The sequence below is a fragment of the Nesoenas mayeri genome, assembly GCF_963082525.1.
Source record: "Nesoenas mayeri genome assembly, chromosome: 5".
Lineage (NCBI taxonomy): Eukaryota > Metazoa > Chordata > Aves > Columbiformes > Columbidae > Nesoenas > Nesoenas mayeri.
In genome coordinates, this window is record NC_137548.1 from 36258563 (window position 1) to 36270935 (window position 12373).

The 12373-nt window shown below is 40.4% G+C and overlaps 2 protein-coding genes across 2 annotated transcripts in view; one reads left to right on the forward strand and one right to left on the reverse strand.

Annotated features, from left to right (window-relative positions):
* Positions 1 to 10576, forward strand: VTI1B (vesicle transport through interaction with t-SNAREs 1B). The gene is made up of 7 exons (XM_080344706.1): positions 1 to 163; positions 4517 to 4575; positions 5527 to 5718; positions 7004 to 7177; positions 9057 to 9118; positions 10008 to 10282; positions 10456 to 10576. The coding sequence occupies exons 1-6, from the start codon at positions 49 to 51 to the stop codon at positions 10102 to 10104; spliced, it is 699 nt and encodes a 232-aa protein (XP_080200832.1). The 5' UTR covers positions 1 to 48; the 3' UTR covers positions 10105 to 10282; positions 10456 to 10576.
* Positions 10276 to 12373, reverse strand: part of ARG2 (arginase 2) — a gene marked incomplete at its 5' end in the record, with an annotated part of 22146 nt that continues 20048 nt past the window's right edge. The window contains 2 exons of the mRNA XM_080344705.1: positions 10276 to 10711; positions 11585 to 11721. Of these exons, the coding sequence (XP_080200831.1) occupies positions 10506 to 10711; positions 11585 to 11721 (343 nt within the window). The 3' untranslated portion in view covers positions 10276 to 10505. The remainder of the gene's footprint in view (positions 10712 to 11584; positions 11722 to 12373) is intronic.

Below are 12373 nucleotides of genomic sequence, written 5' to 3' on the forward strand. Positions count from 1 at the left end.
GTGGGGCTGGCGGCCGTCGCCGAGCGCGGCGGGAGGCGGCTGCCTGCCATGGCGGGCCGCGGCCCCGGCTCCTCGGAGCACCTGGAGCGGCTGCACGAGATCTTCCAGGCACTGCACAGAGACCTGCGGGGCGTCCCCGAGCGGTTGCGGGGCAGCGCGGCCGGTGAGGCGAGACCGGGCGGCGGCAGCTCCCTGCGCTGGGGAAGGGCGCAGCGGTGCGCGGGCAGCGCGCTGGGCCTGAGCGGCGGGGCCGTGCAGGGGTGTTTGAGGGGTTTCTCTCGGATAAACTTGGTTTAGCAGCCGTGAGGGCCAAGTCTGTTCAAGAAGGACTGTGCCGGGGGAAGGGGTTTGCCAAGGCAGCTGCGGCAGTTCAGTGCGTCGCTTTGGGACGGCGGTGGCTTCGCCAGGCCTGGCTTCACGGGGTCTTGTTCAGTTGCTGGCTACAGGTGAACTGGCTAAACTGCAGTGCTTTGGTTGTTTTGTTTTGTTTTGGTTTTTGGTCATTGATGGCAGAATTAGAAGCAGTTTTTATTATCACAACTGTCCACAACCATTTGTAGACATACTGGAGAAGATTTGAGTTTTAAATGACTGTTTTAGAAGTCTGGTTTGTGCACTACCTGCCCACATACTGGAAAAAAAAAGTGCTGATCAAGCTACACAAAGTTAAATCAGAAGCAAAACTTGATTTTATGGATATTCTTTATACCATATCAGTGGGTAAGACAGGCTGACAGACACTTACTTCTCTGTAGGACTTGACATTGTGCTTCTATTTCAGTTCGTAATACTTGGCACTATTCTGAGAACTGGAAAGGGAAGTGATCTGACACAGAGAATTTTAGCAGTGTCACCAAGTCTCTTTAACTAAATATTTCCTTCATGTGAGAAACATGATACACAGTTACCATGAACTGCTGTACCTAAGCTTAGGTTTTGTATCACAGGAATGAGTAGTGGCCATCAGCCACCCTCTGCAGTAGTCTTGTCATTCTCCTAGAGTTGATCAGTTTTACATATTTAGGTGTAAAATAATAAAAATGGTTTGTTCAGAATATACCAGCCTGTGATAGGTAACACACGCTATGAAGAGAGTACCTTTCCATTTCTTACGTGCATTGCTGTTTAATAATGAGTTAAGTTTAGGGTCAAAGTCCTCGTCATCAGCTTTTCCAGAAAGTTTATTACAAGAAAGATGTTCAAACCTTCAAACAACCACTTTCAAATCTGACTTAATTTCACTAGTAATCAACAAGAATAAAAAGCATAGAATAAAAAATATCCTTTCTTGTAGGAAATCCTTATTTCCTTGTAGAGAGGAGAGTGGTTGGTTTCTTGGTGAAGTGAAGCTTTGTCAGGTCTCCATGGAACTGGCCTGGTCTTGAACAATGAACACTGAGCAGTGGGCTTAAATGATGTATTTACAGGCAGCAATTTTTGCAATGCTTCTAGATCTTTTCCTGTGGGCAACCTGTTCCAGTGTTTCACCACCGTGATTATAAAATTTTTTTTCTTATGTCTAGCCAGAATCTTCCCTCTTTTAGTTTAAAATCATTTCCCCTTGTCCTCTCACTATAGGCCCTGCTAAAAAGTCTGTCCCCATCTTTCCTATAGGCACCTTTTAGAACTGAAAGGCTGCAATAAGGTCTCCTCAGAGCTTTCTCTTCTCCAGGCTGAACAACCCCAACTCTCTCAGCCTGTCCTCACAGCAGAGCTGTTCCAGCCCTCTGATCATTTCTGTGACCTCCTCTGGCCCCTCTCCAACAGGTCCATGTGTTTCCTGTGCTGAAGGCTCCAGAGCTGGACACAGGACTCCAGGTGGGGTCTCACCAGAGAAGAGCAGAGGGGCAGAATCACCTCCTGCAGCCTGCTGACCACAGTCATTGTAATGCAGCCCAGGGTACGATTGGCCCTCTGGGCTGCGAGTGCACATTGCTGGGTCATGTCCAGTCTTTCCTTCACCAGTACCCGCAAGTCCTTCAGATTACAAATACTTACAAACTGATTTTTCAGACATGCTATGAAATGTTAACATGACTTAATATGACCTAAGATGACTAAGTCTTTAAATTTATTGCTGCAAATATCCTGGTAATATTTTTTGAAAGTATTTCTTAGAGAGGTTAAGATAAGTCAGGAATTTGTGTATCTGGTGAAGGCATTCTACTCCTCTGACATGTGTGTTTGCTTCTTATGGGAAATGGGGTGTATCTTTATTTTTCAAGTTATCTGATCCTGAAAATTTCAGGAGCTGACGAAAGATACCTTGCACACTCCCAGACTTGAGGGAGGACAGAATCTGTAGTCCTTGGGACATCTTTGAGGGGCAGAGGTTTGGAAATGCTGTTTCACTCTATATAAACAAGATAACAAATTCTTAGATCTAGAAACAACTTTTGTTTCCTTCCAAATTTGTAAGAAGGCATTTTAAACAGCCCGGATCAGTTTCAAACAGATACTTTCCTCTAAATTGATTTAGTTAGCTGTGCTTTTCTACTGAATCTATTTCTAACTGGTTGGATATAAATCAGTTAAATGTCAGTGAGCACATTGGAATGTTACTGTGGCTTAGCTACTTTCTACTTTTACTGCATTAAAAAAAGTTCTCTCAATGTACTTTGAATTACAGTTTAATTTGGAGTGATATGAATTAAATTGCTCAAGATATTCTGTTAGGCCAGACCCATTATAATGCTTTCAAGCCACATTGCCTGATTTCTTTTTGGCGTATCGTCAAAGTCTCAATCCGTGGCTACTTGAGGTTTGGAAACTAGGATTTGTTTGGCTGCTTGTTTATAAATGCAGTGTCTTCTCAGTCCGCGTGGGGGGGACAAAGAAGGACAAATAGAGCTTTTCCAGTGCCGCACTGGGTTTCCACTAGTTTGAAACAGCAGTTGTTTTAAGAGACATTATTCAAATCATATTTGTGAAATGACCTGTATGAAACAAAATATTGACATCCGAAGGCTGTTTTCCTGCAGTTCGTGGCCATTATTTCACTGGTAGCCCAGCTGCACAAGGAATTGCATCAGCACAAATGTGCATGGTAGCAAATCATGGAAGAAGTTGGGGAGAGTGTATTGAGGAACCTGCTAAGTCAGCATTTCCCCCTGACTTAACTGGGCTGTGACGCTGCATTTCCTGATACCATCCTGGGTGTCATAATGTAGCTTAGTCTGTAATAACTGCGCTGCTGGAGGGCATGCCTTCTTAGATGATGGGGTTTAATTCTGTTTTAAGTTCTCTACAGTTCAAATTCTGGGGCCTAATGTGAATTTGAACCAAAAAGGAAAGCCTGCAGCTTAGACATGTCCTGCATGTGAGAGGAATATAAAAATATTTTAATCACTTCAATTTTTTTTCCTGTTTTCTGTTGAGAGCTCAGTGGTTTAAAAACTGCTTCTTTTGCAGAGGACTATATTTACAGACAGGTGTTATCAAGTATTTTTTTACAGCAATGATGTTTTCATAATGTCTTTAATTTTGTCTTTAATCAAATTACAGAAGTTTTACCAAGATGAGTGTCTGCATTTTTTGCTATCTAAATTTTATTTAGGATTGAATTATTTATTATTATTATTTAGGCTTATGCATATTTATCAGCCTTCTGATAGAATTTGGTTTCATTCTCAGTACAAGAGTCCTCCGGTGGTCATCTTCAGTGCTTTTGCAAAAGCTTATAGAATGTGGTTTTGCTCCATAAGGAGAGTTTCAGAATTATCCTAATTGATAGTGGGTTTTACAGAGGTGTGATACATTTTTAACACATGCAAAATACATGTCATAAGGTTTTGTTTTAAAATAGAATAACAGGTGAATGTGTGAAACCCATTCTTTGGCCTTCAAAGCCCTGGGTACAAGTATCTTGGCAATTTACTGTCTCAGACAACTAAAATGTATAGTTTTGTTGGCTAATTCAAACAACTGTTGTCATTCCAGAAGAGGGAAGCATTTGGACATTAATCTGTGAACCTGAGGTGATACCTTGATGTCATCTTTTATCTCTGAGTACTCTAGAATGCTTCTCCCATTTTCCTTGTTACTTTATGACCATGAGAATGCAGAGTGCCCTGTCTGCCAAGAACTTCAGGGCTCACTTGGAACCGTAGATTGACTTGATGTTCTGTTCAAATCTAAGATACAGTTTCAGCCATCACTAGTCTTGCCAAATGTGTGCAAAGAAAGAGAAATATTTACCAACATGTCCTCTTTGTTATTCTGTCATGTTAAATGTTCTCCAATGGAGAAGTGGAGATTGGAAGTTTGAAAAATGACTTATTTTGTCTACCAGAGGTAGTGGCCAGCGTTTGGAAGGGTGGTTTCTGCTCTCTTCCCGACTCCCACCTCCTTCTGAAAAGTTGTGGTAAGAACAGGCTGTTCCCATTTGGGGCAGACTTTGACCTGGCATCTCTGTAATCAGCCGTCCGTGGCAGCTTCCTTGTCTGTAATGGATTGAGGTGGATTTCCGTTCTCATTTCTCTGTAATTTTTCTGACATACTACTTTTTCTTTCACAGAGGAGAAGAAAAAACTAGTTCGAGAATTTGATGAGAAACAGCGTGAAGCAAATGAAACGGTAAACATAAGTGTAGGCTTCTGGCCTTTCTAACCAGCTGAAATATTGATGCCTTAAAAAGGGCAGTACTTCCAAATTTTACTTCCTTTATGGATCCTATTCTGACAGGCAGATACTGTATTTTTTTAATGGTTGATTAATTAATCTGATAGACAGGTCTGTGTGTCAAGACTCTTGTATATATCTATATACATATACGGAGATAGACAAATATTCTTACATGCCTTGGTTTTTTTTTGAGTGGTCTGTTTGGATATCACCTTCCCCTTGTTGAGCAAGGGAGAGTGATAGAGGTGCGATTACAATTGCTAGAGATTGTAAGGAGGGCATGCAGAGAATTTGTCATGCTTTAGTCCTCTATCTTAGTGAGTTTTATTGACGTGTATCCATGTAGGTGATGTATGAGATGGAAAGCTCATATTGTGAGAGAGCTCATACTGAGGGACAGCTGTAAGCATTGTGAATTTGTAACAACTGTCACTAAAAGCTGATGCGAAAATTCACACATCCAAAATCTCAGGGTTTACAAATCCAGACGTGGAAGTTCGGAGTGTGAATTTAGTGACATCCCTACCTGTGCAACAGATCTCTGTGATGTGAGGAGGAACTGATAACGCATCGTATAAATGTTTAAACTATATTTCAGAGCTAGAGTGATGTTTCAGAAAAATCAAGCCTTTAAACATGGTGATTTAAAAATTATTATTGTTATTATTTTCCTTTTTTTTTTTTTGTTTTTCCCTTGGGGCGTTATGTGTCTGAAACCCCATTTGGGCTGAGCCACACTGTGCAGAATGGTGCACTTGATGCTAGATGAGTGGTATAGGGTTTGGGGTTGATCCCCCTCGCCCAATCACATAAAAACATATGAATCCTTTCATCTGGTGGTGAGTTTTGAATGTAACTGCTGCTAAGTGCTGTAAAAAATAAACACATTTTATTTTGTTAAAGCTGCGGGAAATGGAGGAAGAACTGAAGTATGCTCCTCTGCCGTTCCGCAACCAAATGATGAGCAAAATCCGGGCGTATAGAAGAGACCTCTCCATGTTCCAGAGAGAGATGAGAAGCACAGATTTGGGACTGGGCCCTGGAAGTCAAGGCGATATGAAATACGGGATCTTCTCCACAGAAAATGAACAGAGTGTGAGAATTAGATATAAATTTTGTTTAACATTGCTGTGATTGCTTAGAAATAATATTCCAGATGTATTGTTTATAGTGTTTCTACTTCAATCCACTTAGCTTCTGTGCTTCTGTAACTCCTTGTATATCTCTCTGTATGTAACATGAATATCTTGGAGGAGAAAGAACCTGGAACTCCTCGAGTGCCATGCAGTTAGTAACTCACACAACATTCTGTACTGGAATGCTTTATTTAATCATTCCTCTAGAGCAGTGAAAACACATCAGGGATGCAACTGACTGAGAAGAAGTGTTAACTGATCTACTTTTAGTCTCCAAAACTAGCAACATATGTGAATAATGCAGTGTATAAGTACTTCAGTAGAATTATCTTTTAAGCAATCTCTGTGTAAATAATTTCAAGAAAGTACAAGAAGTCATCTTCTAGCACTTTGTGCACTCTTAATGTGCTCATACAGTGCAGGAAACACACCATTTTCTTTGTTTACCAGATATGCTTAGACACATCTGAGTTAGTGAAATGGAAAATTGAATCTGCTTATTATCTTCAAAGTGCTGTCATCTGTACAGAAAGTTCATGGAGGTGGGCTCTGATTGCTCTGCCTTAGGTAAGGAAGGTTGGAGGGAGGCTCTTTCCATAGCATCTTGATCAGCAGTAGCTTGGTAGATTTTTGCATTTGATCCCTCTTGATGGGTTCCTCTAACACCTGAGGCCAGGGTGGTAGATTAGACTTTCTGAAGCTTAAGAAAATACTTTATTTTGAGCTACCTTTTGACCCCCAGGTCAGCAAACATTTGTTATCCTCTGCCAAGGCTACTGGCACTAAAGAGGATCTTTGTTATTTAGCAGTCCATCTATTAGTGCTGTTTGTTCCTAATCCTTTTGACTGTCAGCTCTTAGGGACCTCCCTGGCAACCAACCGTGAAGTCACAAATAAGTCTGAATTTAGATATGAATGGAAGGAGAAGTTAGCATCTAGAAAGCAAAGATATTATTTTACTGTAAATATCATTTGGAAAAGTAAATTGTTGCAAAGACAGGTTTTTTTGTAACTTTTAACTCTTCAGGGGTGTGTCCTTTGTCAAGGTTTAACCAGGTTTGTCCATTATTTTACAATGTGAACAAGAACTCTTTCAAAATTAACTGGGCTACATCAGTTAGTATAAGAAGCATGCACAGCTAATACCGATGGATGGCCTATGGAGTCACATCCTAATGCTTTAATGTCAGAAGCCTAATACCTCTGTCTTTGTGCCTAACGATTAAGCTTATGTTATTTTTCAGACTAATCTGCAGTCACAGAGGGTGCTGCTTCTCCAGGGAACAGACAGCCTGAACCGAGCTAGTCAGAGCATCGAGCGCTCGCACCGAATTGCTGCTGAAACAGATCAGATTGGCACAGATATAATTGAAGAACTTGGGGAGCAGCGGGAGCAACTGGAACGCACCAAGAGCAGAGTAAGCAGAGGAACCGTGGGCTTTGTATTGAAACAACCTGCGGTCAGCTTAGTGGGATCTGCGTGCCAGTCATTACTCTTGGCGACCTCCCCAGGCGGGTAATCCAATTGATGTTCCTACAGACCAAATCCAGGCTACCATGTTTCTATGCTGTGCTTAGAAAAGGAAAATAATTACTGTAGAAGGGCCCAAAACACGATGGCCAAATGTCTGCTGCCATGTCTGTGCAAGATTTGTAATTAGACCTATAAACCTGCTAAAAAATATAGCATTATTGAAAAAATTGCAGATTTAAAAGAACGCTAAGGAGTTGCCTACCACAAGATTACTAGTGAAGTTTTGATCTGGGAGGCAGCTAGCAAGTTCTAATGAAATGAAATTTAATAGAAGGTAAATTACGTGGTTACTAACTTTCCAATATTTGTAGGTTAGCTAAGGAGGGAGGAAGTGGTGTCAGACAAGAAGTCTGTTGCTCATCCTTGGGTCAGGAAGCTCTGCTGCTACTGTGGAAGCTTTAAAAAGTAGTTAATTTGTATTGTTTACACACATACGCGAAACTGAGAATTTGATTTTTAAAGTAGCAAACTTGATGGGATTTTCTGTGTGTGCAAGGGATCCTGAACATAAAGCTTTTAGGTGAGTGACTTGCAGGGAGATACTGAGTTTGACAAGTTAAGCATGCTCAGCAAAAAACAAAAAGCACATCCCTTTCCTGGGAGTTACATCTACTAATTGCAACAGAGCCTATAGCTTTTTCATTTAAGCAGCTGTTTGATTTCAGTCAGAATTTGACTTGCCCTGCTCCCAAATTTGGGTTGGAGAGCAGGAAAGGAAATATGATCATAAGATTTGTAGGTATAGTTCTTTGTTCTTTTTCTAATTAAAAGTATTAGTCCTTCAAGCATGTCAGTCTGCCCACAGATTGTTCATGAAGCTGTGACTTATTGTGAGGCTTTTAGGCATTGTGTTGCTGAACTATATTAACCACACATTCCAACAAGAAGCAGACTTTCTTCTTGCTTGGTCTTTCACTGCAAAACTTGGAAATCTAGTCTGCTTTGAATGGACTTGGTAGCTTTCTTCTCAGCTTGGGCCAGTCCGTCCCAGTGCAAAGTAACGTACATACAGTGCTGGTTTTACAGCTGAGGGCAGTAGCATAAACTGCAGAGGAACTGCAGGTTGGCATCTGTGACGGGAGGTGACCTGGCTGACCTGTCACTGCCCTTCAGGCTTTGCAAGTGGAATAGCGAAATCTTACCTGGGTACCTCCGGTGGCCGTACATCACGAATCCTCTGTGAGACAACCGCTTTTTTAGCTGTCCATAACATCACTTAATTACGTGCTGCTTAATAACTGACTGAGAAATACTTCACAGTTCCTTTCTGAGCATTACAAAGCTGAAGTGGATTATGTATTAACAGTTCAGAGCTCATCTCCACTGGGTCACTTAAACTTGTCAGTGCAACACACTTTGTTCTTTGCTAGAAATTGAAGAGCATTTGAAACAGTTCCAGATACGCACTGAGGAGAACACCTCAGTATCATTTTCTTCTGGTGTCAACAACTAGAATAATGAAATTTAACGGAAGGAGCTAATACTAACCATCTGATATTTGTAGATTAACTGAAGGGGCAGAAAGTGATCCTAAATTGCCTGTCTTCATTTGTATCTAAGCAAAAGTATACCTGAAAGTCTTACTTCCTCCTTAGAAAGGAGACAATGCTTCCAGCTTGTATTGTGTACAATATTGTGTACAATTTTGAGAACACAGGGTTAGCCTTGGTCCCATTATTAATTGCAACATTTCAACACCAGCTATTTCCAGGTGCATTTTTGCTGTATACTGGTTCAACTGACAAATACCTTTTGTTTCTTAGTTGGTGAATACAAGTGAGAACTTGAGCAAGAGTCGCAAGATTCTACGTTCCATGTCCAGGAGGTGAGTAGCGTGACTGACTTAGAGCAGCACTCAGCACTGTTGACTGCTGGTTTGAGGCAAAGATACAGAATGTCAGCTGGAACTGTAGGGAGGTTTTAGGGGATGTGCAAAGAGAATGTTGTGTACCCATGTGCAAATGCTAACTTGTGTTTTCTCCTCTCTGGCAATTACTTAATGGAGTACAGGTAGTTGAACACTACTGAATTTGTGCTGCTTGTTTAGGATAATACAGGGTCTTTAACTGTCCCCCAAGATAAACTGTAGTGAGGACACAAACAAGTTACAGTGAATTGATAATGGCAACTTTAGATGCAATTCCTTGCTATTCAGGTTGAAAAAGCTGTGCCTAAGTCACTGCAGCATTGAGTTAGAGGTCTGATGACACAGACAAATCCATTCAGCCCACAGTAATGCCCTATGTTGGACTATCACATGAGAAACTCTGAGCCTGAGCATATACTATTTTTATCACTAAAGCCTTCACTGCTTAAGTTAATTTACAGTTTCTTAACTATATGATTTAATTATCCTTATAAAGCAGTTCATGGAGTATATTTCCAGTAGGTACTTCAAGCCTAACACCCTTTCCTTTATCCTCATTGCTAAAGGAAGTTATCATATAATCATATAATTTTCCATAGTAAGAGTACATTATTGAGATTTTATAGTTTTACTTCAACTACATGGTTCCAAGTAAAAGCAGCACAGGAGTTCAACTGATGTTTTCCTCTTTGCCTAATTGAATGACTAGGCACATTCAGAGCAGAATGATGTGGCTTATGTGGGGCAGGGGAAGAGGAACAGAACTGCTACTGTTAAAGTAGAAGATTTTGGCAGAATTTCCTTGCTGCTTAAGAGCTGTCTTGGATTTTTTATTTTTTAACTCTAGAATAACCACTAACAAGTTGTTGCTGTCAATTATCATCATCCTGGAACTCGCCATCCTAGTAGGTGTGGTCTACTACAAGTTCTTTCGCAGCAGATGAATCTTCATGACTAACAAGAGCTTTTCCACTGCTGAGGAACTGGATGGGCTGTCTGTTCCATCTGACTTACTGAGGATTGAACTGTCTCATGAGACAGCATGTTCAGCTGAAAGTGTACTGACACTAGAAAGACAGAATGTGAGGAAAAGGAAAATGCAGAGACAGACTTGAATTACTGGTAAGATTAACAAGAAGGTAATAAATATTTTATTGTCTCAATTTGTATATACTTAACTAAATGAATAAATCTTGGTATGTAATAAAGTAGCCACCGATCAGTGGAAAAGCTAGTTTATTTAAAAATTGAGAAGTTAACAGTATTTGCCAAGTGTTGACATTCTATCCACGCAGGTGCCTCAGCAGAGCTCTATAATGTCCGGTGTACCCAGCACTTTGGGTTCTTAAATCCTCACTTGCTCTTTGCTGTCAGATTCATCTGGAGAACTGGGTGTTGGGAGGTTATCAAAAGCGGTGTGTGCTCCTTCCCGTGTCTGCCCAAAGCATGTTGCTATCACGTCGACTGCAAGACTGGCAGTTGCGTTCACTTCCTCTTGAGAAGCTCCAAGCAGTGGATTGACTTCAACCATGTCTACAGCTGAAAGCATTCCTGTGAAAATGGTTTACAGTTTGGTTACTATGAAAAGGGATAAAATCTCTAATAGGGTTTAATTTTGCAGCTTTTCATTCATTGCAGCAAGTCTGATATTTGAACTCATGACCTGCTGTACCCATGACACAAGTTAAATTAGCTCCCAGGTGAGGGATGAGGTCATTCTTAGGTGCAAGTTTGTGTTTTTAATTTGGTTCTTTCTTACATTGTCACTACCTCATTCATACTTTCAGCATTTGGGGAAAAATAAGTTTGATATTCCATATACACTTAGAACAGGAATATTTTTTTAATCTTGTTTTTTCCCAGTCTAAAAATTAAGAGATTTTTGCCATCTTATTCATGATCCCTCTTTTACTGCAAATAAGTAATTGTTTAAACATATTAAATAAAAACTCCATGGCATAAGGAGAAAAGTCCTCATATATTGAGTCAATTGCAGTATTCTTAGTGAAAGCTTGATTTGTTAGCCTTGAGTCCTAGAATGGCACATCAAACTGTTCAAAATTGTTTGCATCCAATTTTTTTTATTCCAGATGTCAATTTTTACATCTCATTTCATGTGTTTAGGGAACAGTATTGTACAAGATGACCAAGTGGGGTGTTTTTTTTTTTTTTGTATTAGTCGTTAATATGTTTTTTATTTTATTTACTTTTGTTAAGTTCAAGTTGTTGACAGTTAAGCTACTTCCAACACCTGGGGTATTGCCCAACCACAGGACTTCTTCCCTTACTGAAGGTTGCACTGACTTTGTAGGCACCTCAGCTTTGACTACATTTATCTAGTCACACAGGAAAAACATAACCAGTCTGAGCTCTATGTAGTTTGTCCTGTCCTTGCTTAGTCCAGTACTGCTGGTCAACTCGTACCTGTGTTGTGTATCTCCTCTGTGATGTACATGCCTTCTCTGTAAGTCAGTCCACCTATAACAGGAGTCCCAGTTGCTGAAGCCAGTGAGGGATCAAAAGCATCAATGTCAAAACTCAAGTGAATTGGTCGTTGTCTCCTGAGACAGAATAAAATAAGAAAATCTCAGAACTTTAACCTTTTTCTACATTTCTTTTACTGTCCAAGTTGATCAGCAAAGTAGCATCATGCACCATGATGTAAGTTCTATACTGTGTCTTAGATCATTTGGAAATAAATAATTCTTTGGACTCTGAAACATCTTTTTAGCTCAGAACCTTCTCTAGTACAGACTGGGAAAACCAAAAGTTTGACATTTTAGTTTTGCTGAGCATCTGCCCAGGTGTGATTTGGCTGAAGAGGAGTACTTCATTTCTATCTTATTTAGTTCTTATCTGGTATTTGTCTCTTTATTTGGAAAAAAAGGTAGAGAAAAGTGTGATATAATCCTGCCTTTTCTTCTTTTGTACAGAAAGCCAGGGTGAAAGGCTGAAATATTGATTTACATGGCATCTAGGACAGAGGAAGCACCAAGCTTGGGGATTTCATAGACAGCTCATCAAGATGAATGAGACATTCTGCATTTTTCAGGTCAATAGTTGAAAGATGCCTGTAAACTGTGTGTAAGCCTAGTTAAAGAAAAAGTGAAGGATAATCTCAAACTGGAAATGTTAGTTACATGTACTGCATTAAGTCTGACAACTGATGGCACACTTAATAAATGGCACACTGCTTGCAACCCAGATGACCTA

Excerpts from the sequence above, each read along its gene's own strand:
- VTI1B (XM_080344706.1), top strand. The coding sequence starts at position 49 with ATGGCGGGCCGCGGCCCCGGCTCCTCGGAGCACCTGGAGCGGCTGCAC. Across the intron at positions 4,576-5,526 it reads AGCGTGAAGCAAATGAAACG|CTGCGGGAAATGGAGGAAGA; the intron begins GTAAACATAAGT and ends ATTTTGTTAAAG. Across the intron at positions 9,119-10,007 it reads CTACGTTCCATGTCCAGGAG|AATAACCACTAACAAGTTGT; the intron begins GTGAGTAGCGTG and ends TTTTAACTCTAG.